The sequence below is a fragment of the Ovis canadensis genome, chromosome 1, assembly GCF_042477335.2.
Source record: "Ovis canadensis isolate MfBH-ARS-UI-01 breed Bighorn chromosome 1, ARS-UI_OviCan_v2, whole genome shotgun sequence".
Taxonomy (NCBI): Eukaryota; Metazoa; Chordata; class Mammalia; order Artiodactyla; family Bovidae; genus Ovis; species Ovis canadensis.
In genome coordinates this window covers 97,944,451-97,971,906 of record NC_091245.1, presented here as the reverse complement: position 1 = coordinate 97,971,906, position 27,456 = coordinate 97,944,451, and the positions used below count along the sequence as shown (strand labels likewise).

At 45.3% G+C, this 27,456-nt stretch overlaps 1 protein-coding gene across 3 annotated transcripts in view; it reads left to right on the top strand.

Annotated features, from left to right (window-relative positions):
- NOTCH2 (notch receptor 2) overlaps positions 1–27,064 on the top strand; it is a 216,215-nt gene extending 189,151 nt beyond the window's left edge. For all 3 annotated transcript variants that reach the window (XM_069602391.1, XM_069602372.1, XM_069602382.1), the window contains 17 exons: positions 47–275; positions 1,555–1,756; positions 3,673–3,826; positions 4,609–4,793; positions 6,745–6,877; positions 8,862–9,098; positions 12,288–12,400; positions 13,323–13,828; positions 15,170–15,517; positions 16,366–16,508; positions 16,708–16,918; positions 17,347–17,443; positions 18,529–18,697; positions 19,509–19,810; positions 20,609–20,756; positions 21,420–21,517; positions 22,442–27,064. In XM_069602391.1, the coding sequence (XP_069458492.1) occupies positions 47–275; positions 1,555–1,756; positions 3,673–3,826; positions 4,609–4,793; positions 6,745–6,877; positions 8,862–9,098; positions 12,288–12,400; positions 13,323–13,828; positions 15,170–15,517; positions 16,366–16,508; positions 16,708–16,918; positions 17,347–17,443; positions 18,529–18,697; positions 19,509–19,810; positions 20,609–20,756; positions 21,420–21,517; positions 22,442–23,830 (4,664 nt within the window). In that variant the 3' untranslated portion in view covers positions 23,831–27,064. The remainder of the gene's footprint in view (positions 1–46; positions 276–1,554; positions 1,757–3,672; positions 3,827–4,608; positions 4,794–6,744; positions 6,878–8,861; positions 9,099–12,287; positions 12,401–13,322; positions 13,829–15,169; positions 15,518–16,365; positions 16,509–16,707; positions 16,919–17,346; positions 17,444–18,528; positions 18,698–19,508; positions 19,811–20,608; positions 20,757–21,419; positions 21,518–22,441) is intronic.
- The last annotated feature ends 392 nt before the right edge of the window (positions 27,065–27,456 follow it).

Genomic DNA, 27,456 nt, shown 5'->3' with positions numbered 1-27,456 from the left:
TGGATGCTGCTGTTCAGAGTTCTAATTCTCGTGTGCAATGGCTTAGATCCTTGCCAGAATGGAGGTTCCTGTGTAGATGGAGTGAATACTTTCTCCTGCCTGTGCCTTCCGGGCTTCACTGGGGATAAATGTCAGACAGACATGAATGAGTGTCTGAGTGAGCCCTGTAAGAACGGAGGGACCTGCTCTGACTATGTCAACAGTTACACCTGCAAGTGCCAGGCGGGATTTGATGGAGTCCACTGTGAGAACAACATTGACGAGTGCACTGAGAGGTGAGCAGCCCGTGTCCTCAGGCAACAGTGTCTTACGGGAAAAGGGAGAGAGGGGAGGAACCTACAGAGTACTATACTGGGATTGAGGGGCCACATAAGGCATCGCCTTGGATCCCACCATACAATCATCTCCTATTTTCTAGTTTCTGTTTCCTTGTGGACATCTAGTTACAAGTTTAAGGTAGAGGTTGAAAAACTTAGTGAGATGTTCAGTTCAGTCGCTCAGTCGTGTCTGACTCTTTGCAACCCCATGAGCCACAGCATGTCAGGCCTCCCTGTCCATCACCAACTCCCAGAGTCCACCCAAACCCATGTCCATTGAGTTGGTGATGCCATCCAAACATCTCATCCTCTGTCATCCCCTTCTCCTCCTGCCCTCAATCTTTCCCAGCATCAGGGTCTTTTCAAATGAGTCAGCTCTTCATATCAGGTGGCCAAAGTATTGGAGTTTCAGCTTCAACATCAGTCCTACCAATGAACAGCCAGGACTGATCTCCTTTAGGATGGACTGGTTGGCTCTCCTTGCAGTCCAAGGGACTCTCAAGAGTCTTCTCCAACACCACAGTTCAAAAGCATCAGTTCTTCGGTGCTCAGCTTTCTTTATAGTCCAACTCTCACATCCATACATGACCACTAGAAAAACCATAGCCTTGACTAGACAGACCTTTGTTGCCAAAGTAATGTCTCTGCTTTTTTATAGTGAGATGAATCATCATTTATTTCTTACATAGGAAACAGAAAGAGCTATAATTTCTATATCATCTCCTTTTGGTCTCTGGTAAATTTCAGTTGACAAAAAAATCCTACTTGTTTACAGATTTGTCATCCCTCTTTAAGTAATTTCTGGGAGGTTTGATTCTTTTTTATTATCAACAAATTTGTTCTGTTTTTCTTCCATAAAGAAATATAGAATCAAGAGCTATTATTTGATATGTTTCTTATAAATTAAATTGACTTAGAGATGAAATGTGATACATGGAAAGCTACAGAAGGGCTGGGTAAAACCTGGACGCCTTCACTTTCTCTTGGAGTCTCTAATAAGCTCAGACTTTTAAATACTCCTCGGACCTTTTTGGTTGTGGAAAAGAAGCTGAGACTCATGCTGATTGGTGCCCATTCTAATTTGGAAAAAGGTTAAGTTTACTGGATATAGGAATTTGGGGTGCTCAGGAGTATTTCCTCCTGTAATATCTTAGATGTGAGGAACCTCACTTTTAAAATAGCAGGTCAGAGGATCCAGATTATCTAGCTGATGTTGTTCTTCCTGTGTGCTTCTCAGCTCCTGTTTCAATGGTGGCACGTGTATCGATGGGATTAACTCCTTCTCTTGCTTGTGCCCTGTGGGCTTCACTGGTTCCTTCTGCCTCCATGAGATCAATGAATGCAACTCTCATCCATGCCTGAATGAAGGAGTATGTGTTGATGGCCTGGGTACCTACCGCTGCATCTGTCCATTGGGCTATACTGGAAAAAACTGTCAGGTAATTAGATTTCATCCCATTCATTCAGCTCCCACAGAATTGTTGAGTGTTATACCTGTTTCTTTCCTAAGCAAAATAATCCCCATCTAAAAGAGAAAATTCGGCGTCTTAGGAATGTACTCAAAATAAATCTGGACAGCTTCTTAATTATACTTCTAAGATAACTAAGTTAATCTAAGTTCTTAGATAACTTCTAAGAACTACCAACTTCTTAACCTGGTAGATTTCAAAATGGTGATACTGGCAAGATTATATGGGTTAACACACATAAAATTGTTACAGCAGGCTCACCTAGAGCTGCAGAAAATGCATATGAGAAATAAGCATATTGATATCATTTAGGAAATACAAAAAGGGAAACAACGAACAATCAAAGTTTTTAAAATTCAGATACAACATCTAAGGGGATAATGATAATTATGCCCTACAGTGTTGTAACAGTCTCAAAACCAAGCTATTCACATGTCTTTCAAATTCAAATATTTAATATTTATCTTCATAGACTCTTAGGATGGAACGACCCCTCAGAGCCTACTAGTCTAGCCTTTCATGAAAGAATAAATTGAGCCCCAAAGTAACTTTTCTAAGGTTGCACCCCAAACAGCATTGTGTTTAATTTTATGCAGTTTTTCCTCTCAAACAATGATGGAATGATAGAATATCATACCAGCAGTCCAAACAATTTAGAAATAAATGCCCAAATGTAACTAGCCTTTCAGAGTACACTTCAGTGAAGCTTTGGCTGTACTGGACATGCAGATAAGCACCTCTGCATATTAAACAGCTTACTGCTGATTCCCTGGATCACGAGGCTATTCTTTGTGGGGCTTCTGGTGTTCACACAGCGTGGTGGCCCTCTGCCCTCCCCGCTCTTTCACAAATGGTCAGTGTTGTGAGCATGGCCTCCTCTCCCCAGGAGCCAGGCCACCACATGGGAGTTTTGGAAAAGGTGCTAGTCCACTTGCACCCTTTGCCTCTTGCTTTTCAGAAGCCTGAGTTTCTCCCATCAAAGTACGTTCTTTGTTTCGTGGATGGGTTCATTTGTGCCATATTTTGGATTCCACACGTGACAGTGTGGTTTTTCCCTTTCTGGCTTGGCTTGACTCAGTGTGATAATTTCTGGTTCAGCCCGTGTTGCTGTAATGGCCTGAGTCCCCTCTAGTGGGAGTCCATTTTTTGTGTGCGCCGCCGTTTCTTTACTCATTTGTCTCAGTGTCTCGGCTGCTGTGCATAGTGCTGCCAACTGATAGGGGTGGGTGGACAACAGGCTCTTGCTGTACAGCACAGGCAGCTGTAGGCAGTATCCTGTGATAAGCCCTAATAGAAGAGATTGTTTAAGAAAGAATGTCTGTATGTGTGTAACTGAGGAACTTTGCTGTGCAATAGAGATTAGCACAGCATTGTAAATCGACTGTACTTCAATAAAAAAGTTTTTATTTTTTGCTAACAGTAAAAAAGTAAGCTTTTGGACAGCTTTTAGGTTTATTAACAAGCTTTAAGCCTTTAAATCCTGAACTCTTTATTCACCACAGACAGATTTGATCAAGCCCATGTGATTTCTCACTCAGGAGTAGCACATAGAATCTGTAGACCTGTCTGACAGCTTTAACTCTTTTCTAGCCCTGCAGGGTGGCCATGTTTCTAGACATGAGCGTGATGTAGGGAATAACTTAACCAATTAAGTTCCTCAAATTCTTAAACTTATCTGGTAAGAATTTTTGAATAGCAGAGCTAAAAGAATTAGACTGTATAAAATGATTAGCTTATCTGGGGACAGTGAATCTAAGTTTAAGGCTTGGGTGAGGGCTCTTTTTTTAATTAATTAGTGTGCTTTCCTTTGAGTTCTTAAAATGAAGTGTAGCTTTTTTTCATTCCTGGTGTCTGAATGTTGATATATGTGTCTGCCTCTGTTTCAGACCCTGGTGAACCTCTGCAGTCGGTCTCCATGTAAAAACAAAGGTACCTGCATTCAGGATAAAGCAGAGTCGCGGTGCCTGTGTCCGTCTGGATGGGCTGGTGCTTACTGCGATGTTCCCAGTGTCTCCTGTGAGGTGGCGGCCTCCCGCAGAGGTGAGCTCTGCCCCCCTGAGACTCAAGGGTCAGTCCATGAAGTACTGACTAACAAGCAGCACTGTAGGGCAAGAGTTGTTATTGTGGGAGGAGAGGGAAGGGCAGACAGGAATGAATGGGCAAGGCTCTGGAGAAAGGGTCTGAAATGGAAGGTGAAGGGCAGGGGAGCAAGTCTAGAGATTCTAAAAAGGAATGTACTTGACGTGGAAGGAAGGCATGTTCCACTTTCAGCACTTGTTTATTTTTTTAACATATTTATTTTTAATTGAAGGATAATTGCTTTACAGTATTGTATTGATTTCTGCCATACAGCAACATGAATCAGCCATAAGTATACATATGCCCCCTCCCTCTTGAACCTCTCTGTCACCTCCCACCTCATCCACCATTCTAGGTTGTCACAAAGCCCCATTTTGAGTTCCCGAGTCATACAGCAAATTCCCACTGGCTACCTGGTTTATGCATAGTAGTGTTTATGTTTCCATGCTTCTCTCTCCATTTGTCCCACCCTCTCCTTCCCCAGTGCCCCCTGGCTCTGGGTCCATAAGCCTATTCTCTATGTCTGCATCTCCACTGCTGCCCTGCAAATAGGTTCATCAGTCCCATCTTTATAAATTTCGCGTATATGCAGCACTTATTTAGTTTTAACACAAAACAGATCCTGAGGGTTGTGAACTAGACAAGAATAAAATATAATGTGTCAACCAGCTTAGATTAGTTCAGCTGACCCTGCCGTGTTGTATGCTGTTCCGTGACGTTCCTTCCTCCACTGGGTTTCGCAGGGGTGCCCGTTGACCGCTTGTGCCAGCACTCCGGCGTCTGTATCAGCGCGGGCAACTCGCATCACTGCCAGTGCCCCCTGGGCTACACCGGGAGCTACTGTGAGGACCAGCTTGATGAGTGCTCGTCCAATCCCTGCCAGCACGGCGCCACCTGCCGGGACTTCATTGGTGGATACAGATGTGAGGTGAGTAAGAGGAGCAGGCAAAGTCAGAGGCCTTCCGGAAGATGGCACGCTGCTTACAAACACGGGCATCCTGAGTTTAGCTGCGTATGTCTGATTCTCGCAATTTATAGATTTCTTTTCTTTTTGCAAATCATGATTACATTGCTTTCTAATCACTGTTGCTTTCAGTCCCCTGTGCATTAAGTTAGAAGAGCTCTGGTAAGCTATTTTCACAGAAGTCTGGAACCACCTTGCTTCCACAGGATTGCTTCCAGAATCCAGAGCTGCAATACTCTGCCAGGGTGCATTTCCCAGCCTACCCAGCCCAGTGGCCCCTGGTACTTCTCTGAATAAGCAGTTGAGATAGGAGAAGCCACTTTGAGGAGTGGGCCTTTGACCCATGTCATGTTTGTAAACAGTCATTGGTCAATCGACTAATAATTCTCTCAAAAAAATGTTACCCAACCTGTTCTGTGTAGCATCATACTGTTACACGTATATATTTGAGGGCGTACGTATCTTTTAAGGAACGTATCATGCTGCAGTCCACGGGGTCACAAGGAGTCAGACACAACTTGGCAACTGAACAACAATAGCAACATCATTGTCTTCTTAATGTCTGGGCTGATAGATCAAGATGTTGACAAAATACCAGAGACATGAATTTGATACCAACAAGCAACACCGAGAAAAACTCTGCTTCTCTGCTTGTCAAAATGAGCCAAAGATGGTTTCAGGGTATTGGTCCCTGTTTCTTATTTTTAGTTTGAAAGCCACTGGTACCATTTTTTTAAAACATAGCCCTAAGAAGTAGAATTTATTCACTTAGGGCCTGCCTGCTTTATATATTCTGCAAAACTGCACCTGGCACTGCTAGCCACAGGTAAGATAGCCCCAGGATGTGAAGATACCGAGCCCCTGCTGTCCTTCAGAGCTCTGTGACCCAGAGACTCTGGCCTGGCTGCTGAGTCATATCACCAAACATGTCAGCCCCTCTCTGTTACCCTCTTCCCTCTGAGTTCATCTGCCCTCCTCTTATCCTTTTTTATCTCTCTCTGAGTCACATCTCTGTTAAGGTTTGCATAAAGTCCAATGAACGATGTTAAAGTTATTCATATGCAGTTTGCACTATGAATTGAACATCTTTTTATTCAGCCTATACACAGATCTTTGTTTTGAGCTCTCAAAAGTACTCAGATAACAGTTTGTAACTGCTGCTGTTGCTTTATAGGTTTACCAAAAATGGCATAAAAAAAAAAAAGAAAGAAAGGAGATGTTGCATAGTTTTAAACCAGAAGGTGGCACTTCGTACTTATAAAATTCGATAGCTATACTGGGACGCATACAGCAATCAATTCCAGTAATTTTGCTTTGAGGGACTCAAAGCATTGCCCAAATACAGCCTCTTCATTGTCAGTATTTTCTTCCTTGATCAGCCCTGAAGGCCCTAGAACGCCTACATCTAGCACAGCTAGCTTGCCCACCTCTTGGTGCCCCCACCCCTACATCAGCCAGTTTCTCACACATAAACATGTAGTTTCCTGAGCATGGGGATCAGTAAATACACGCATTATCTTTACTACCATCCACATGTACCATTTCTGTGGGCCACCGGGTCCTCATCACATACAAAGGAATGAATGTTTTAAAGATGAGAAAACCTGCACACAGAAGGGACGGATGGCTTTTGCACGGGCATCATTTGAGATATCCCTCAGAATATTCAGTCCTTGCCTTCCTTTTCAAGTGGCTTTTTTGGCTAGAAGTGATTGGATAGAAATGCCATTGAGCTGTGAGTTGACTCTGCACGAGATGGTGAGTAAGGAGTGTGATGATACCAGAGAAGCGTACAAGAGCTGGATGGGGTTTGGCAGAAAAGGGTCACAGTAACTTACCTGATTTCATTTGCTCCCATGATATGCATCCAACAATAGTCCAACATTTCTTGTTCTTTTTGCTTTGCTCTTGGCAGTGTGTCCCTGGATATCAGGGTGTCAACTGCGAGTATGAAGTGGATGAGTGCCAGAACCAGCCATGCCAGAATGGAGGCACCTGTATCGACCTTGTGAACCACTTCAAGTGCTCCTGTCCACCAGGCACTCGGGGTATGAACTCAGCCTTACCTCTCTTCCATCCAGGGCATTCTCTTAAGTTATAAATGCATTTTTAGTCTCGTGAAGGAATTTTTAAAACAAGACTCAGCATTATTCTGAATCTTAAGAGATTCAAGCCATTTCATTGCTCTCTTGCCAAGCTCTGGTGTTCTGACGCCTGTCTGGTCAATTCTGTCTGGTTGTTGTTAAAACCCATGAAACACAGAATGTGCAAATGACATAATGTTGCAGCAGAGTTAACCTGGTTAGCAAGATCTCTTGGTACTTCGAGGGAAAACAACCAGTAGCCTCTTGAATAAATTATTTGTATTTACCAGCTCGTGTATTTTTCTGAACTTCAAGTCTTGCCTCCATAAAGTGGGAAAATAAATGAAATGAAAACATTTGCCTGTTTTCGTAAGCCCAAGGGGAGAAGGTTGATGGTCCAAGAATGAACTAAGAATTACAATAAGACCTAATGAGATGCAACCCTAGATGGTGGATGGTGGAACCATCATTCCATCAGGGGCATTCCCTTGCCTGCAAACAATCTCCTGGAAAGAGCTTGGAGTATCATTTTTTAGAAGAGATGTAGTTATAATGGTGCCTGCTCTGAGCAGCATGTGAAAAGAAAAAGCCATCCACAATGGTGGAAAATTGATTCTCATCAAAGAGAATAGAATGTTAGAGAAATATTTATACTGTCTTAAACCTTTGGGTCAGTGGATTTTGGCTTTCCTTCTTGAGTTCGGAGTTGGCTAAATTAGAATGGAAAAGTTCCCCAGTAGTAGGCTAGTTATTGAGCAGTGAGATTAACAGGGAAGTCAAAACTAAGGAGAAACAGCCTTTAAATATTTGAAGATTTGTTCTGTTAAAGGAGAGTTGTTTTCTGCTCAGTACTTGAAAGAGAAGTAGAGGTTAATTTTAATTACTTCTAGCGGTAATATTCATTAAAAATCCTGTTACTGTTTTTATTGAGGTCACATTAAATTTATGAATCTGTGTAAAGAAGACTGACATCTTTAGAATGAGAAGTCTTCCTGACCAACCCATTGTCTTTCTGTTTATTCAAGTTTCCTTTTGTGTCTTTTAGGTCTACTTTTAAGTCTTCATGTAGGTGTAGTGCATTTCTTGTTAAGATTATTCTTAGATATTTTATCTTTTGCCTGGCATGCTGCAGTTCATGGGGTCGCAAAAAGTCGGCCACGACTGAGCGACTGAACTGAACTGATTGCTGTTGAAACTGAGGCCTTTTTTAAAAGAAAACATTTTTCTTTTCTTTCCAATAGTCTTGCTATTACAAGTGGTAAGAATACAGTATTGTTTTTCTTTCTTCTGTAATTTTTTTGAATTGATCATGAAATCACTTCTAGAATAGTCATTGATTTCTTTTGTTTCTTCCTCGAAAATATGTACGGATGTTCATACTTGATGGGCCTTTTACATCTATAGCACATTAAATGAGTTCTGTTTTAAATGGAATAACCTTTGAGCTCTCAACAGGATATTTCCCTTCTATTTTTTTGATATTTGTGCACTTACACTGTTTTACAGAAAAAGTCATTCGTGTGATTCAAAATTTACTTCCAATTCTTACCAGTGATTACTTGTAGTCTATTTATTTATAGTTATATTCTTTTTAACTGTTTTTATATTTTAAATCAAAACAAATAAATTAATGAAAAGTTACCAAATCTCTCTTGAGTTCCAATTTCCTCACCTTTCAAGTGGAAAAATAATACTAGCTATGCCCTAAGGGATTGCTTCATCACTGGGTTGTGTGGGGAGTACATGAGAAGCCCTGAGTACATCCTTTGCTTACTGGTGTCCAAGAGGATGGGCACAATCCTGGGTCAAGCGTGTGTTATGCCCTGCCTGACCAAAATGGTTCCAGCCTGACTAATTGTGGAAATGCCACCAGGGCTGGTTTTCCCTTCCTGGAAGGCAGCGTTCCAAGAACCGTCATAATTTCCTCTCCCTCCTCTCTCTCCTCCAGGCCTGCTTTGTGAAGAGAACATTGACGACTGTGCCAGAGGTCCCCACTGCCTTAATGGTGGCCAGTGCGTAGACAGGATTGGGGGCTACAGTTGTCGCTGCTTGCCAGGCTTTGCTGGAGAACGCTGCGAGGGGGACATCAACGAGTGCCTGTCCAGCCCCTGCAGCTCTGAGGGCAGCCTGGACTGCATTCAGCTCACCAACGACTACCTGTGCGTCTGCCGCAGCACCTTCACTGGTGAGCTGAGCACCTTTCCAGCTTCCCCAGCCACTCTGCCTCGCAGTGGGGTGGGGGTTTCAGTGAGGAAACTGGGCCCTGCATGACACGTCTAGACCAAGGGAACCTTTTCTGGCCCATAGACTGTAGCCTGCCTGGCTCCTCTGTCTGTGGGATTCTCCAAGCAAGAATACTGGCATGGGTTGCCATTTCCTTCTCCAGGGGATCTTCCTGACCCAGGGATCAAACCCGGGTCTCTTGCATTGCAGGCAGATTCTTTACCATCTGAGCCACCAGGGAAGGCCACAGGTAGTCGCTGGTGAGCTGTATGCAGTCCAGGCTGCCCTCAGAGGTGCAAGGGTGAAAATCTAGACCAGCTTAATTCAAGGGCCCAACTTTTTCCTAGGCCTGTGCTCCACAGATGTTTGTGTTTCCTGAGAGATCCTATCTCTTTTGTTACATATTAATTACATCTTATTGTAGCAGAAATATGAAAAAAAGAAATAGAATGTTGGGAGAAGTTGAGCAAAGTAACATTTTTAAATTGAGGTAAAATACATATAAATAAAGTTTACCATCTTTACCATTTTTAGGTATGCAGTTCAGTGGTATTGAGGATATTCATATTGTTATGCCACCATCCATCTCTGGAACTCATTTCATCTCATGTTCAGGAACCTTATATCTAACTCTGGTTTTGTCACCCTGCCTCCTGTGGCATGTAGCGACTTGAGTGCCTGGGTTGTTGCTGCCATAGTGACCTTTCTACCTCCTGGGATCCAAAGAAGTTTAGGGTCTTCTTGGACGATTAAAGGGAATAGATCCAAATTGGGCTGTTTAACCAAAAACTAACTGATGAGGGTATGAACAGGAAAACTTCAGAGGTCACGAGCAGGGCCTGCACGCTAAGACTTGGCTGTGTTCATCACAGATTACAAAGATGAGTGAGTCCTGCCTCCGAATAGGGGTTTTATCATAGATGGTTACTAATTATTTCTGGAGAATGGCAACTTGGTGACTTTGGGGGACTAAAATAGCTGTTTATATCTAAATATGGCAGTGCCATCAGTTACCCGGAAATCTGTCTTGCACTCTGGGGTCAGCTCAAATCTTTTGCTGTAGAAGTATTCTTTGGAAGTCAGATGACAGTCTGCATTAGTCTGCTTACTAGTAATCTGGAAAGTTGAACTGTGCTACATTCTAGGCTTATTATATCCAGACATCCCCCCCTTCCAGTTTTAAAGATATATTACCTTTAAGAACTTTGGAATCTTATTTAAAAAAAGGGGGGGAGGTAGATTTTGAAATATGGAAAACACCTAGGTACAGCATCAAAAGAGAAACAATCCAATATGAACGTCATATGTTTGAGGCAACCCTGGACAGAAAGACTATGAACAAATCTGTCGTCTCACACTGGTCATGATATGCTTGAGAACTAGAAGACCACTGACTCCTGTTCCTTTCATTACCTCTGAGGCTTCCTTTATCTGGAAGTGCTGATGAGCCCTAGGAAGAAAGAAGGAAATACACGAAAGGAGTGGAAACCACCTTGAATTGGGGTCCCATAGCCAGAAGTGGCGGAGAAGGCAATGGCACCCCACTCCAGTACTCTTGCCTGGAAAATCCCATGGACGGGGGAGCCTGGTGGGCTGCAGTCCGTGGGGTCGCTGAGGGTCGGACACGACTGAGCGACTTCACTTTCACTTTTCACTTTCTTGCACTGGAGAAGGAAATGGCAACCCACTCCAGTGTTCTTGCCTAGAGAATCCCCGGGACGGGGGAGCCTGGAGGGCTGCCGTCTGTGGGGTCGCAAAGAGTCAGACATGACTGAAGAGACTTAGCAGCAGCAGCAGCAGCCAGAAGTGGTGTTTCTGTTTTCCACACCTGGAAATTGAAAAATCCTTTGACTCTCAATCACAATTATGGTGGGAATGTTAAGCTGTGGGGGTTTTTGGTATGTTTGTTTTAAATTTTTATTGGAATATAATTGCTTTGTAATGTTGTGTTAGTTTCTACTAACACAAGCTGTGTAGGTAATGCTAACATAAGCTGTGTTTTAAAACAATGCCAATAAGGTTACAGAAAGGCTGGAACATTTTAAAACAGATGTCACTGATGAAAATTCAATATAAACTGCAAATCGACATTTTTAAAAATTAATTTAATTGGGGGCTAATTACTTTACAGTATTGTGGTGGGTTTTGCCATACATTAACATGAATTAGCCATGGCCCCTGTCCCAAAAGTTTTTCCTTTTAATTTTTATTACAATATAGTTGATTTACAATGTTGTGTTATTTTCTGCTATACAGCAAAGTAAGTCAGTTATACATATTCATCAATCCACTCTATTTTAGATTATTTCCCCATGTAGGTCATTGCAGACTACTGAGTTAAGTTCCCTGTGCTATACAGTAGGTTCTTATTAGTTATCGGTTTTACCTATAGTAGCATAGATATGTTAATCACTGTTTTAGATGTATTGGCCTGGTGTAGCCTGTCCAGGCTACTGTAACCCCACTCCAGTACTCTTGCCTGGAGAATCCCATGGACGGAGGAGCCTGGAAGGCTGCAGTCCATGGGGTCACTGAGAGTCGGACACGACTGAGTGACTCCACTTTCACTTTTCACTTTCATGCATTGGAGAAGGAAATGGCAACCCACTCCAGTGTACTTGCCTGGAGAATGCCAGGGACAGGGGAGCCTGGTGGGCTGCTATCTATGGGGTCGCACAGAGTCAGACACGACTGAAGCGACTTAGCAGCAGCAGCAGCAGCAGCAGCCTGTCTCATGAAGTAGACAGTGTTAACAAAATGCAGTGAATTTTTGCTAAATGCTTTTGACTTACGAAAGCTAAAGTGCCTTTAAAAGAGCTTAGGTGTCGTTTTCTTTTTTTTTTTTTGAGGAGTTAGTCATTTTTTGTACACATCTTGTTTTGTGAGTCAGTTCAGTCATGTGCCATTTGCACTTATTACTATAGATAAGACAGATGAGGGAACTGTCCTGAGTGGATGATGGGCCAAGGATGTTGGGATCTGGCGTGTGCCTTCCTCATCCTCTCTTGTCCCCTTAGGCTTAGAACTCAATTCTCACACCTCTTGCTCCCTCTCTAATCCTTTGACTAGCTCACATCCCAGTAGTATCCTGTTCAATAACCTGAGTTACTGCTTCCACCTTTTAAAACCCCCTTTCATTTTCTACTCTGAGGTCGTCACTGTGAAACGTTCGTCGACGTGTGTCCCCAGATGCCTTGCCTGAATGGAGGCACTTGTGCTGTGGCCAGCAACATGCCCGATGGTTTCATCTGTCGCTGTCCCCCGGTGAGTGCCACAGTGCCTACTGAATTCCATATAGCCTGTGACAGAGCCAAGACGAAACCTGGCATTTCCGAGCTCGGTGGGGAGCTTTCTTGGTGGGGACGTTTCTTAATGTTAGCCTCTTTAGGAGAAAGTGCTTCCGTTTTCCTCTTAAAACTATTAAAATACTTCGGGAAACAGTGAGCTCCCTGATCTGTGACTGTCAGTCCTCAGAAGCACTGAGGGCAGTGGGATATTCCCTTGGGAACAGGGCTAGTGTATTTGGCTTCTGGGTCTTGTGCTGGAGGGGTAGTCTTGCCGCCCAGACTGGGACAGAGTATTGGAAATGCTACTCTGCTCACATCCCTCGACAGCAGTTATTTGGGAACAGATTGCTTCTTCAACTAGAAGGAAGTCTTAACGTTAGCCATTTGCTCTGCAAACACTTTTGCTCCTGCCAGAAGCTAAAAGCTTCCTAACAGATGAGTAGAGGGATATCAAAAGGAAACCTGTCCAGTAACCTTGGCCTGGACTGAGCCAGGCGTCCAAGTACGAAATGACATAGGAAAGTCTTTTAGACATCTGATCCTCTGAAGTGTGTTTTTTCCCCTGTAAAGTCACTGTATGAGTGATCTACTGATGATTTGGAAAGGTGCTAATAGGTTCAGGGTCACCTTATCCTAATGTGAACTCCGGACTTCATTTCTAGAAGCAAGCTCTTAAGAGTAAAAAAGTTCTGTATTCATCCTGGAACCACCACCCTGACCTGTAGGTTGACTTGAAGAAGTCTCTTCCTATAACTCGGTCCAGGAGGCTACCTGGAGGGATCTTACTCAAGAGCCTAGTCTTTACCTCCCTAGAGGTGTGGCGGTGAGGGGCCCAGGGGAGAATGGGGCCTGCCCTCACGAGTCACCTGCCATCCTCACTCGTCCACTGATTCTCACAGGGCTTCTCTGGGGTGCGGTGCCAGAGCAGCTGCGGACAGGTGAAGTGCAGGAGAGGGGAGCAGTGTGTGCACACGGCCTCGGGCCCCCGCTGCTTCTGCCCCAACCCCCAGGACTGCGACTCGGGCTGCGCCAGTAGCCCCTGCCAGCACGGGGGGAGCTGCCACCCTCAGCGCCAGCCTCCGTACTACTCGTGCCAGTGTGCCCCGCCCTTCCGGGGCAGCCACTGTGAACTCTACAGCACCCCCACCAGCACCCCTCCCGCCACCTGCCTGAGCCAGTATTGTGCCGACAAAGCTCGGGACGGCATCTGTGATGACGTGTGCAACAGCCATGCCTGCCAGTGGGACGGGGGGGACTGTTCCCTCACCATGGAAGACCCCTGGGCCAATTGCTCCTCCCCGCTGCCCTGCTGGGAGTACATCAACAACCAGTGCGACGAGCTGTGCAACACGGCCGAGTGCCTGTTTGACAACTTTGAATGCCAGAAGAGTAGCAAGACATGCAAGTAAGCGCCCAGGGTCCCCAGAACTGAGGGTCAGCGCTGTCACTAACACACCTCGGTCTCTTGTTCTTTTGCTGCTAACCACTCCAGTGCTTCTGCCCAAGCCACCTCCGCCTTCTGGACTGGCACCAGTTGCCCTCTTCTCCCTGGTGCCACCCTGCCCCATCACACACTACCCTGTGCTCTCCCTTGCTGACCGAGGGGCAGAAACGCTCACTGCACAGCCACTCTCCCTCTGCCTGTCTCTGCTTCCTCGCCTGCTGCTGTCACAGGTTCCCAGGGGAATGGACTTTTGGAAGTGTTACCCACTGTCAGGCAGCCTCTCACATAATCTGCCTGCAGCATGGTTGCAAAGGTCTGTACCCCTCTCTATTCATCCCATGCCTTTCCCTAAGACTGGGTTTCCCCTCCAGACTTATCGGGAAGCATCTGCTAGATTAGTCAGCTTAACCCTCCTGGTCTTCACTGCTGCAACTGTAGGGGGCTTTGTGGGTTACATAATAGCTTTCCATTTAGTCATCCCATTTGGTTCAACCCTGATTAATTCTCAACAACCTTGTGAGGCATAGGTGTTGTTAATGGCCTTTAACAGGCCAGGGAAGGGAGACTTGGGAAGTTCAAGAACTTGCCAGAGCAGATACAGCTCCTCCTGACTCCTGATCTCACTGAGCTAGAGTGGCAAGTTGGACCGAGTGGTGTAACCATCAGGGATAGGAGTGAGGAGGGAGAAGGGGTGAGTGGAAATCAAACGATTTTTGCATCAACGGGCTTTGGGAGTCAGTTTCCATTTCCCAATGTTTGAAAGATGCTGTACGAATTAGATCTGGTATCCTGTGTGGGACACACTTCTCGCCACCTACCTTCCACAGTAAAGATACAGTCTTGATTAGAAAAGAAATGGGCCATATCAAATGGGCCAAAGGTCAACTGTACAGCATCTCTTGTTGGTATGGGGCTACTTTCCAGTTTGTGGAAGCACTCTCTAGAGTCTTGTTTTACTGCTGGAAGCCCAGAGGCAATGGATATAAAAATAAAGAAAACATGAGCCAGGTATTTTTGTTTCAGATTTGTTTACAAATCTGATTTAACATGATGACAAGCTGCCTAGGGGCCCATGAGTTTAGTGAGTAGCTTTGTTTCTCATTCAGAGAGCACTCACTGATGCTAAGGTGTATAGACTGTATATACTGTAAGCAGTCAGGCACGGAGAGTCACAGAGGCTTCAGAGGACATTCAGGATCTAATCTGAGCTGTAGAAGATGGGTAGGAAAATCCGCATTAGTTCCAAGTGGAAAACAGAGCTCCACTGTGATCTTACCATGTTCTCTGCCTCCCTCTGCCTAGATATGACAAGTACTGTGCAGACCACTACGAAGACAACCACTGTGACCAGGGTTGCAACAGTGAGGAGTGTGGCTGGGATGGGCTGGACTGTGCTGCGGACCGGCCAGAAAACCTGGCAGAGGGCACCCTCGTCATTGTGGTGCTGATGCCCCCTGAACAGCTGCTCCAGGATGCCCGCAGATTCTTGCGGGCACTGGGCACCCTGCTCCACACCAACCTCCGCATCAAACGGGATGCACAGGGGGAGCTCATGGTCTACCCCTATTATGGTGGGAAGTCAGCTGCCATGAAGAAGCAGAGATTGACACGCAGGTCCCTTCCTGGAGATGAAGAACAGGAAGTGGCTGGGTAGGTGTCTAATTTCTGAACTTAAAGCTTAATTTTATCAAGCTGAGCACTTTGATACACAGATATCATAACTGCAACTGCATCTATCAAGATGGAAGGTCAGAAAACAAAACAGTCAACCGAATAACACAAGCCTGTAATACCAGTCTTTACGGTCAGTGCTCAAGGTTTGCCTTGATCTTGGAATCCTGAAAAGTGGGCTGAAGCGAGTCAAGTGGCAGGACGTCAGAACGGGCTCCTCATGTGCTAGAATCTAACCATTTGCCAGAGTTGGCGTAAATCCTTCTAGTGATGACTCCTCTTTGTATTAATCCTGGACTTCTTTTCAAGGCCCTTCTCTTTAGGGTGATGTTCTGCATATATTATGTCAGCCACACTCAGGATTTTTTGGTATCTCACAATGTTCAGCTTGCTAGCTAGCTCGAGTACGGATGCAGAGAGAAAGGAGAGTAAGGAACAAAAAGAAAAAGGTAGGGGTATGTTTCTAGAGTAGCTGTATGTACCGTTGAATACACCGGAAGGGGGAAGGGGTAGAAGCAGCCCACCAAAGGCAACTTCACCCCATTTTCTCAATGTGTCTTATGTTGCCTAAAAGTCAAAGCAGTTAGATGCAGCCAAACCAAGAATGTGAAAGTGTTAGTCACTCAGTCATGTCCGACTCTTTGTGACCTCATGGACTGTAGCCTACCCTAAGTGAGAATTAGGATGTAAACCATATCTTAATTTCTGGGATCTTCCTGGAGACAGCATCCCAGAGGTAGAGAGCCCAAGGCTGAGGGTGAGGAAGCGGGTCTACCTCAGATTCCTGGGTTGACATTTTCTCGCCATTTCTCCTTGGCTCCCCACAGCTCTCAGGTATTTCTGGAGATTGACAACCGCCAGTGTGTTCAAGACTCAGACCAGTGCTTTAAGAACACAGACGCAGCAGCAGCTCTTCTGGCTTCTCACGCCATCCAGGGGACCCTGTCGTACCCACTTGTGTCTGTCGTCAGTGAGTAGCTCTAAAATTAAGGGGAAAGTGTGCTAAGGAATGCCACTTGCAGGCAGAGAGAACGGGGCACAGCTTACAGTGTGCAGCGCTCTGTTTCTCAGGGCTAGCGAGGTCCAAGTTGTTCTCTGAAGGAGTTTAGTGGGAATACTGAGAGGTGGATGTTTTGTTCACCACTTTCCCTATCTCTCTGCACTTGCAGGTGAATCTCTGGCCCCAAAACGCACTCCGCTTCTCTATCTGCTTGCTGTTGCCGTTGTCATTATCTTGTTTATTATCCTGCTGGGGGTTATCATGGCAAAACGAAAGCGCAAGCATGGCTCCCTCTGGCTGCCTGAAGGTTTCACCCTTCGCCGTGACTCCAGCAACCACAAACGTCGTGAGCCAGTGGGCCAGGATGCTGTGGGACTCAAGTAAGAGTTTGTCAACAAGCTAATATTCACAGTAGTAACAAGTATGGATAAGTGGAAAATCAAATCTTGTTGAATCATGATTTTAAATTCAGAGTTCTGGCCATGCCATGCTACTGTACTTGCCCATGATGCTGAATGCCTGCTTGTGGCTATAAAATGAGAGTCTGGATGCTTCAGTTCTGTATATATTATCACAAGGATGCTCAGCTTTTGTGATGAGACATGCCTTTGTCGTAAGCTCTTGCTTAGTGGGAAAGGAAATGATTTTTACTCAGGCAATGGGATATAATATTGCCCATTTTTTCCCTGGGTCCTGAAAGTCTGACTGTAGCCATGAGAATGTGTGATGGCAGAAAAATTATGAAAATTTCTATGTCCTTTTATGATATAACCCTGTTCTTTATACCTTCATGATTCTGTCATGTTAGAAATCTCTCAGTGCAAGTCTCAGAGGCTAACCTAATTGGTTCCGGAACGAGTGAACACTGGGTCGATGATGAAGGGCCCCAGCCTAAGAAAGCCAAGGTAAGCTGGCCGTGGTAGAAGCATCATTATTAGCCATTGTCTGCTCATATTTCATGTTTCTGTCCTTTGGTATCTAGAGTATCATGAATGGGAGAGAAGGGTGGTAGTCTGTACATGTTGCCCAGGCCTTGACTATCCTAGGTTGTTTCAAAAATCAGGAATATTTAGGTCATTGATGGCCTTGGGTTACTATGTAAGTTTTTCAGAAAGAACTCTTTAAAAATAATAAAACAAACATGCTTCCTTCCTCAAATGTCAGGTTGATGGTACTTGAATAAGGACTATTATGTGTAAACACCAGTTTCTTTCATAGCCAGATCTCTCCCTTATTCTCTCTGGATACTTCAAGGGAAGGTGGAGTTAGTTAGTGGAGGAAAGCCGGTGATCACTGAGTTTGGAGGCTTTAAATCTTGATCCCTGGAAACGAAAGCCATATAGCAGTAAGAGGTACATTGGGCTGGGTCTGACATGAAAAAGGAGACCATTCACCCATAGACATACACGGCTGGGATATGCATGTATTCCACGGATATTCTGAGGAAATAAACTTGAGGAAAACAGGCATGATGGTTAAGAAAATTACTACAGTCAGGACTGGATTCAAGTCCCAAACTCTGGCACATTATTTAACCTCTTTATGTTTACTTATCCTTAATCTGTAAGATAGGGAAAATAATAATGATTCTTTCAATATGGGTGAATTGCCTTACCTGTTTTCTATCACATACTGAATATTCTGTAAAGGTCAGCTGCTTTTAAAAGTATAATAACTATCCAGCAAATACTTCCTGAATGCTGGCTCTGTGCTGGGCATTGGGGTGGATACAGGGTACAAGGAGGCAGCCTTGAACAAGGCTTGCTCCCTGTCCTGAGGAACCTTTCAGGTAGCAGTGGGAACTGCCATGCAATGCTGTGTAAGCACCTAACACAACGCTTCGTTAAGGAGAGTGAGCAGCGTGTGTTCTTTAGGAGGAATTAAAGTCTGCACTCTACTTGAAGGGTAGCTAGAAGTTAGTCAGTCAAAGAATTGGGAGAGATCCTGGGGGCATACCAGAGTGATCAGGAGAGTTTACCTCTTCTTTCAGGCTGAAGATGAGGCTTTGCTCTCAGAAGAAGATGACCCCATCGATCGGCGTCCATGGACACAGCAGCACCTGGAAGCTGCAGACATCCGTAGGACACCATCGCTGGCTCTCACCCCTCCACAGGCAGAACAAGAGGTGGACGTGCTGGATGTGAACGTCCGCGGCCCAGGTTAGTGCCTGCGAGCCTTCTCTCTTCACTGCGCCATGCCCACCCCCGGTTCCACCTTATCCCTGTGTTTGCCCCACTCAGTGATCGAGGAAATCAGACTGGAAATCAGCTTGAGGAAATGAATGTCTAAGGCAAACAGGCTTACAGAAATAAAATTTGTATGAGAAAAGAGGCAGGATTTCATTTTGTTTCACCTTCTGCATGCATACATGCTAAGTTGCTTCAGTCGTGTCCGCCTCTGCGACCCCATGGACTGTAGCCTGCCAGGCTCCTCTGTCCATGGAATTCTCCAGGCAAGAACACTGGAGTGCTTTGCCATGCCCTCCTCCAGGGGATCTTCCTGACCGAGGGATCAAACCCACCTCTCCTGCATTGCAGGCAGATTCTTTACCACTGAACCACCAGGGAAGCCCTCACATAATGCATGTTCAGCAACAAAAAGGGTGATTATTTGGGATAGATTTTAGTGGCATAAAAAAATAATATCCCAAAGCAGAGGAATAGAAAATTTGTTTAGTTCGTACCTTAGTGTATATAGTTTATTAATACTGGATATTTTTAAATGGCCAATTTAAAAAAGCATAGCACTTAGAAACTTGAATAGAAAAGCTTGTTTAACTTAGAGACTAGCTCCTCTTTACAGAAAGGATACTATCAAGGGAAAATCAATCGCCATTTATCACAAGAAGCACAGGGTTTTTTTCCGAAAAGAGTAATTTTCTTCAAATTGAGCTCTTCCAGCAATAGGGTTAAGTGAACATGAATGTCCTTCCCCTCCTTGAATGCTATTTGGAATTTCCTTTTCCTCCAGATGGGTGCACCCCACTGATGCTGGCTTCTCTCCGAGGAGGCAGCTCAGACATGAGTGATGAAGATGAAGATGCAGAGGACTCTTCTGCTAACATCATCACGGACTTAGTCTACCAGGGTGCCAGCCTCCAAGCACAGACAGACCGGACGGGTGAGATGGCCCTGCACCTCGCAGCCCGGTACTCAAGGGCCGATGCTGCCAAGCGTCTCCTGGATGCAGGAGCAGATGCCAATGCCCAGGACAACATGGGCCGCTGCCCTCTCCATGCTGCAGTGGCCGCTGATGCCCAAGGTGTCTTCCAGGTAAAGATCATGTAAAGAGTTGACTCCTAAGGAACCTAGAATGTTTCCCCTTCATTAAGACATGTAATAACCCATTATATTTGTTCAGTGATTCTTTGAGAGAATAAGGCAGATGATAAAGTCATGCTTGCTGGATAGGAAAGCAGGAAGGGAGGCAGGCAGGCAGAGCTGACCATATACAGCTAGCTCATAGTAAAGCAGGTAACACCAGTCTTCTGATTGTTCATCAGTGCTTTGTTTTTTGCTTGTTTGTTTTGTTATTGATGAGGCAAAATAACCTCCCAAATGAAAAGATCAGGTGCATGACTCCTGCCTCCGACTAGTGCTGTCAGCTTCTCCCTCGAGATTTATCTGACTGTATGGGCTTCCAGCTGCTCCTTGGTGGTTTTCCTGACATGAGTTCACAGTGCACACCTGATGCCCTATTATTTTAGCCTTAAGAGGAAATTGAAAGCAATTCTGTATCGTCTTAACTTGTACACCACAATGGAGGTTGTGGTATTTTTCCACATTCCCTCTTCTTTCTTTAGAAAGCAGAGGTACATTAATTTACAAAGCCATTGTAGAGCTTGAGCACCTGTTTGTGTATTCATTCATCCTATTCCTTTATTCATTCATTCCTCAGATATTAGTTGATTGACTCTAGGAGAACCTGGACACGAAGATAGCAAAACATTCCCTGCCCTCCAGGAACTTACTGTAGAGCCTCAACTCTGATGCTTTTATGTCTGTCTTATCTTAGCTTCATTATTTTTTGTATTCAGCTGACTCTCTTTTCTGTACTTTCTCATATTCTAGATACTGATCCGCAACCGAGTAACTGATCTAGACGCGAGGATGAATGATGGCACTACACCCCTGATCCTGGCTGCCCGGCTGGCTGTGGAGGGAATGGTGGCAGAGCTGATCAACTGCCAGGCAGATGTGAATGCAGTGGATGACCATGGTAGGGATGAGCAGCAGGGATTCAGATTCCTACCTGCAAAGCAGGCCTCTAAGGAAAGAATTATTGCATGATCCCTAGAGAGTTGTCTCAGATCCGAACCCACTGAAGATTCGTTCATTCATTCCGTCTTCCTTTTGCAATATTGAGTTCAGAGATCTGAGACAGTGTGAAGTCCATAGATAAAGTTGGGAAGGGATTTTTAGTGAGAGTTCTTGGATCTAAGAGCAGGTCTGTGAGAGTTTTCCTGCATAAGTTCCCAGGTATACCACTCTTGTTATGAGGATATGAGAGCTGACTTCATGGAAGGGGTAGGGTGGTGAGATATTCTAACTATATATCCTGGCATGTAATAAAAAAGCAGGTTATTGTCTTCAGCATGTGACAGGGTAGATTCTGCCACACAAAGGATGTGGTACCGTAGACAGATGATCCTTTTACTTTGAGGTCTTCTGAAAGCTAGGCAGCCTGTACCAGAGTATTTCTAGAATAGGGGAATATGAAGATAATCTTTGATTTTTCCTGTGGGCCCCCAGAGAAAACTGGCTTCTAGCTGTTGTCTGAGAAGTTCAAGGTTTCCTTGTACAACTCATAACACTTCCCGATGGGGAGGGGTAGGACATAACCTCTTACTCTGTCTGCTTATAAAAATGTTTTTTCCTGCAGGAAAATCTGCCCTTCACTGGGCAGCTGCTGTGAATAATGTGGAGGCAACCCTTTTGCTGTTGAAAAATGGGGCCAACCGAGACATGCAGGACAACAAGGTACAGTCTGGGCTCTGAGCTAGGGGGCAGGTACAGCAGTGCCTCGGATTATGTATGAGACCATTCCTTTTCTCCTGTAGCTGCTCTGTAATAAGGATAGACAAAGATGGAAGCAGATTGGGCAGGAAATGGGTCCAGAGTGCCTGAGTGCTTGCATTGGGCTTATCCAATGAAATGTCAGAGTTGACCCTTAGGCTGCTCACTGTGCACCAGGCTGTCCCTTTGATAACTTTGGTGTAAACTTTTCTGCCTTTCTTTGACATTTCCCTTTTTCCTGGTCTTTGTTCTGTTCGCACACACTTCCTTCCTTTTCACTTGTTTGTTCTTCTTTGTTTTCCTGATGCTCCGCGTCCTCCAGCCCTGCCCCGTTCTTGGGCTCCATGATGTTTTCCTGCTTCCTCTGACTTCCGTGTCATGCTTCCCTCTGTTGCTCACCTTATCTTCTCTTGTTCATTTCCTCTTTTCCATTATTTTGTTCTTTGTCTCAGATGTTTCGTCTTTCTTTCTTTCACTTTCCCTTATTTTTCTCTACGTGCTTTAGGTTCTTCCCCTCATACCTTTATTTCTGTTACTCCTTTTAGAACTCTATTTTGATAAGCTCAGTGCTCTTGCAGGTGAATTTATGGCTCAGGGACATGCTTTATTTCACACTTCCCCATTAAGAAAACATAGCCCTCAGTAGGGCAAAGCTGGATCTTGGGGAGAAGTAAAATAATTTATCTTTATGTATAAATTACAGATAGCCATTCAGTACATAGGTAGGTGCACACTTTTTATCTGTGGTGTTAAAATTTCATGTGGGAAGGCAGTTAGGAAAAAATGTCTAAAGGAGTGATAACAAAAAGATTGAGAAACATGGCTGTATTCTCAGGAGTGTTATTAAAATGCACTCTGCATGGGCTTTTTCTTTCTTTTTTTCTGTAGGAGGAGACACCCCTGTTTCTTGCTGCCCGGGAGGGGAGCTATGAAGCAGCCAAGATCCTGTTAGACCATTTTGCCAATCGGGACATCACAGACCACATGGATCGTCTTCCTCGGGACGTGGCCCGGGACCGCATGCACCATGACATCGTGCGCCTGCTGGACGAGTACAACGTGACGCCCAGCCCCCCCGGCACAGTGCTGACTTCTGCACTCTCACCCGTCATTTGTGGGCCCAACAGATCTTTTCTCAGTCTGAAGCATACCCCAATGGGCAAGAAGTCTAGACGGCCTAACACCAAGAGTGCCGTGCCCACTAGCCTCCCTAACCTTGCCAAGGAGGCCAAGGATGCCAAGGGGAACAGGAGGAAGAAGTCTCTGAGTGACAAGGGCCAGCTCTCCGAGAGCTCAGTGACTCTGTCCCCCGTCGATTCCCTAGAGTCTCCACACACATATGTTTCCGACACCACCTCCTCCCCAGTGATCACATCCCCTGGAATCTTACAGGCCTCACCCAGCCCCATGCTGGCCACTGCCGCCCCCACTGGCGCCGTCCATGCACAGCATGCACTGTCTTTCTCTAGCCTTCATGAGATGCAGCCCTTGGCTCATGGGGCCAATACCGTGCTTCCCTCGGTGAGCCAGCTGCTGTCCCACCACCACATTGTGCCCCCAGGCAGCAGCACCGCAGGGAGCGTGGGTAGGCTACATCCAGTCCCTGTCCCGGCCGACTGGATGAACCGCGTGGAGGTGAATGAGAGCCAGTACAACGAGATGTTCGGTATGGTCCTGGCTCCAGCTGAGGGCACCCACCCTGGCATAGCTCCCCAGAGCAGGCCGCCCGAAGGGAAGCATTTAACCACCCCCCGAGAGCCCTTGCCCCCCATTGTGACTTTCCAGCTAATCCCCAAGGGCAGCATTGCCCAACCAACTGGGGCTGCCCAGCCTCCGTCCAACTGCCCTCCAGCCGTTGCAGGTACCCTGCCCACCATGTATCAGATTCCAGAAATGGCTCGCTTGCCCAGTATGGCTTTTCCCACTGCCATGATGCCCCAGCAGGATGGGCAGGTTGCTCAGACCATTCTCCCAGCCTATCACCCCTTCCCAGCCTCCGTGGGTAAGTATCCCACACCCCCATCACAGCATAGCTATGCTTCCTCCAATGCTGCTGAGAGAACACCCAGTCACAGTGGTCACCTCCAGGGTGAGCATCCCTACCTGACACCGTCCCCAGAGTCTCCTGACCAGTGGTCAAGTTCATCACCCCACTCTGCTTCTGACTGGTCAGATGTGACCACCAGCCCCACTCCTGGGGGTGCTGGAGGAGGTCAGCGGGGACCTGGGACACACATGTCTGAGCCACCACGCAGCAACATGCAGGTCTATGCATGAAAGAATCTGCCTCCAGCCTAGACACAGAACTCCTCTTGTAAATGCTGCTGAGGAACAAATGAAGGTCATCCGGGAAAGAAATGAAGAAATCTCTGGAACCAGCTTCTGGAGGCAGGAGAGAGGAGGGGCTCTTTTCTTGTAGATAACCCGAAGAAGCGAGTTAATTAGCTTCACTGAGCATCTGTGGAGTTTGGGGAACATGGAAGGGACAAGGCTTCTTGTAGTCTCTTGCCCGTCAAGTCCCCAAGTTCACGGAACTGCAAGATGAATGCAAGACTTGGGACCACATTTCCTCTCTTCAATACAGAGAACAAGATGGATGCCTGTTGTAGACATTCTTACAGCCTGGAGTACATTTTTCAGCCTTGGGGCTTCTGCCATATCTATGAGAAGATTCTGCAATAGACTCCTCCTGGGAGTTGTGCCCTGGAATTCTGCCAGATGTGACCTGTCTCCTGTTCTCATCCTTGGAAAATTCTTTTGACTTCATTTGGTGCTTTAATTGTGCACCTCTCTGTGGCTGGAACCCCACCTGCCTGTTCCAGGGCAGAACCTTTGTGCTTTGAATCATGCCTGCGCTGGAGGCACTTGCAGCCTCCCTTTTCTCTCCTGTTTTCCCAGTGTCCCTAGGAGCCTCACAGGGTTTACCTTTATGGTCTCAGCAGAAACCTTTCAAGTATGTTTCTTTAGAAAATGGACATAGTCCTTTCTCCTACATATCATTCCTAAAAGAAGAAGGGGAGCAAAATATTCTCCTTTGAACCCGTTTAGGGGACCAGAACCCCCTTCAAGAAGCTGCGCCTAAATTCTCTTGCCTACATGCTGGGTTCCTACAAACCTTGCCAGGAAGAAGAGTAAGGATCTTCTTTTTTTCCGTGTGTCCGCCTAGTAAGTGTGAAGGTTTATCCTTGGCAGTGTAGCTAATGTGACCCCTTTAAAAAAACAAAACCCAGACAGACCAAGGTTTGGAATGTTGGAATGACCAAGAGAGCCAAGAGATAAGCTAACTCAGGCGAGAAGCGATGACCCGCTAACCAGTCCCTGCCAGGCACTCTGTTGACTGCAGCATAAACACGTTTGTTACACGCATTAGAACACTTGGCCTGCTTCACTCACACATCCAGCAGGTGGAGACTGTTGTAGTTGTTGAGCCTTTAAACGACATTCCCTTGCCATTTAGAAGCGAACTTTCGTCTGCTCAAGGGCCTCCTCCCCAACCCCCGTGACAGTCGTCTTCCCCTGGTCAGGTGGTCACAGTCTCCACTTCCTGACATTCCTTCTGATCCCAGGCCCCTTCACCTGTCTTCCTGCCACACTTTGTGGTCTGATTACTGGTGCACCCAGTAGGTCCTCACAGAACACCTGCGTTTTCTGTGTTCAAGTGTGGGAACTAGAATGCTGGCCTAGTTTCTGTGGCCAAAGCCAGTCTTACAAGAAGGTTGGAAAGGGAGGAATTATGAGGTAGCCTTTGCTATCTTTTGCTCCCAGTTCCTTCTCTTTCAGGCAGTCATGAGATTCCCCATTAGGCAACTAACATAGACACTTACCAGGGATATTTTCCTCTCATAGAGTCACTTTCTAGATGATAATGGACAGGAATGGACTTACTGTCTTGTCATCTTCATGTTCAGAGTGTGATTGCATCTCACCCAAGTCTGCTTCCTGTATTTGTGGTCTTGGCAACTTTTTTGACCTTCTGTCAAGGACATGCATTCTATCCAACACTAGAAAGAGGAGAAAAGTAGTTTTCTTCATCTTCTCCCTGGGTTAGCTAACAGCTGGTTCTGTCTTCACGCTGTCACTTTTGCCCGGTGCTATGATATCACGACAACGGAAAACGAGTTCTTCTGGGAGCATCTTGCAGATATTAATATGTGGTCTGCCCAGTCTCTGTTGGCTTCAGTGATAGTTTTCCTTACTGCCTTGCCTGAGAGTGTTCATCATTTCTTCCCATTTACCAGATTTATCTGTGGCTTCATGTGGAAACCCTGTGTGTCTGTTAGCATGGAAGTCTACAAAGAGTTTTTCTAGTCCTGCCCAAGTTCACTGAACTAAAAATACAATTCATTTTCCCCTGATATAAGCAGATTATTTTTTCATTCTGTATTTTATTCTCTCATGTGGCAACTCTACCAACCTCTTTCATAGTGTGAAGCATTTTCTCATTCTGAATGGTGACTCTTTATCCTTGGACCTAGTCATTGATTCACAGATGGGGAGGACCCATCTCCATGGACCACTGTGGACCTCACCACATCTACACGTCTCTGTCATCCCATTCCGGCCCCTCTTCTTCAGAGTGTCAGCTCTGATCCAGCAGCTTGATCCCTTATAGCCTCCTCCATCTGTAAGCACACTGTGGGCCTAACTTGCTTGCTCCTCTTTGGGATCCTTTGGGTTTTGCAGAAATAAATATGAAAGCTGCCATTACAAACAACAGGCTTCAGTGATAAGGAAGAAGACACTGCCTTTCAAGCATTTATCAATCACTTAGATTGTTAAGAACCTGTGGGTTGTATTGAGTAAAAGAGAAAATAAGATGAATCACTTTCTCAACTGGGTTCTGAAGTGGAGACTTAAGTTTGTATGGGAAATATCTTTTATAACAGGTCTATGTCACCCTCTTTGCCCCTCACATTCTTGTTTTATCTTTATAAATTCTTCCTTTGAGTCATGTTCTGTCTGCCTTTGGGGATATATTTTTATTTGTTTGTTTCTTTTGTATTAAGTATCATTTTCTGATTTACATGTTGGTGAGGGAGGGAGAGGTTTGAGGGAAAGAGAGTGAGAGCTAAAAGATTTTATGTAAGCAATCAGCTATGATGCACAAGTCCATTCTCTCATCATTATTAAGGTTGCTAGTTCATAATTCTTGCATAAAAGAGAACCAAAGGTGTAATATTCCATTGGCAAGTGCTTTGGGGATTTTGGCCTTAACTAATATACTGAATGTACGATGACTGAGAGGACAAGTTTATATGCCCAGAGGCTCCCACTCGTAACTTTGGTACTGTGGCTTCTTACTTGTGTACATTTCTCTTAAAAGTGATATGATATCTGTTTGTATGAGAAACCCAATAACCAATAAAATGACTGCATATTCCTAACTATACATGGTAAGGAAAATGCACAATTTGTTTTTAACTTTCAAGGTTTCATTCTAAAAGTAGTTATGACAAAATTTATATGGAAGCATTTTTATCACAAAATAAAAAAGTTACATGTCAAGCTCAATAGACATTGCAGTTTTTATTTTCCATTCTTCATCCCTACTTTGCAGTGATTTAACTCACGATGTCATAATTTGCTGAGAGAGAAAACATATTCTTTTCTTTCTGAATCCCATATAGCCTAGCACTAGTCTTTTTTCCTTTCTCCAAGTAGTAGTAGTTCAGTCACTCAGTTGTGTCTGACTCTTTGTAACCCATAGACTGCAGCACACCAGGCCTCCCTGTCCATCACCAACTCCCAGAGCTTGCTCAAACTAATGTCCATTGAGCCAGTAACACCATCCCACCATCCCATCCTCTATTGTCCCCTTCTCCTCCTGTCTTCAGTCTTTTCCAGCATCAGAGTCTTTTCTAATGAGTCAGTTCTTCGCATCAGGTGGCCAAAGGATTGGAGTT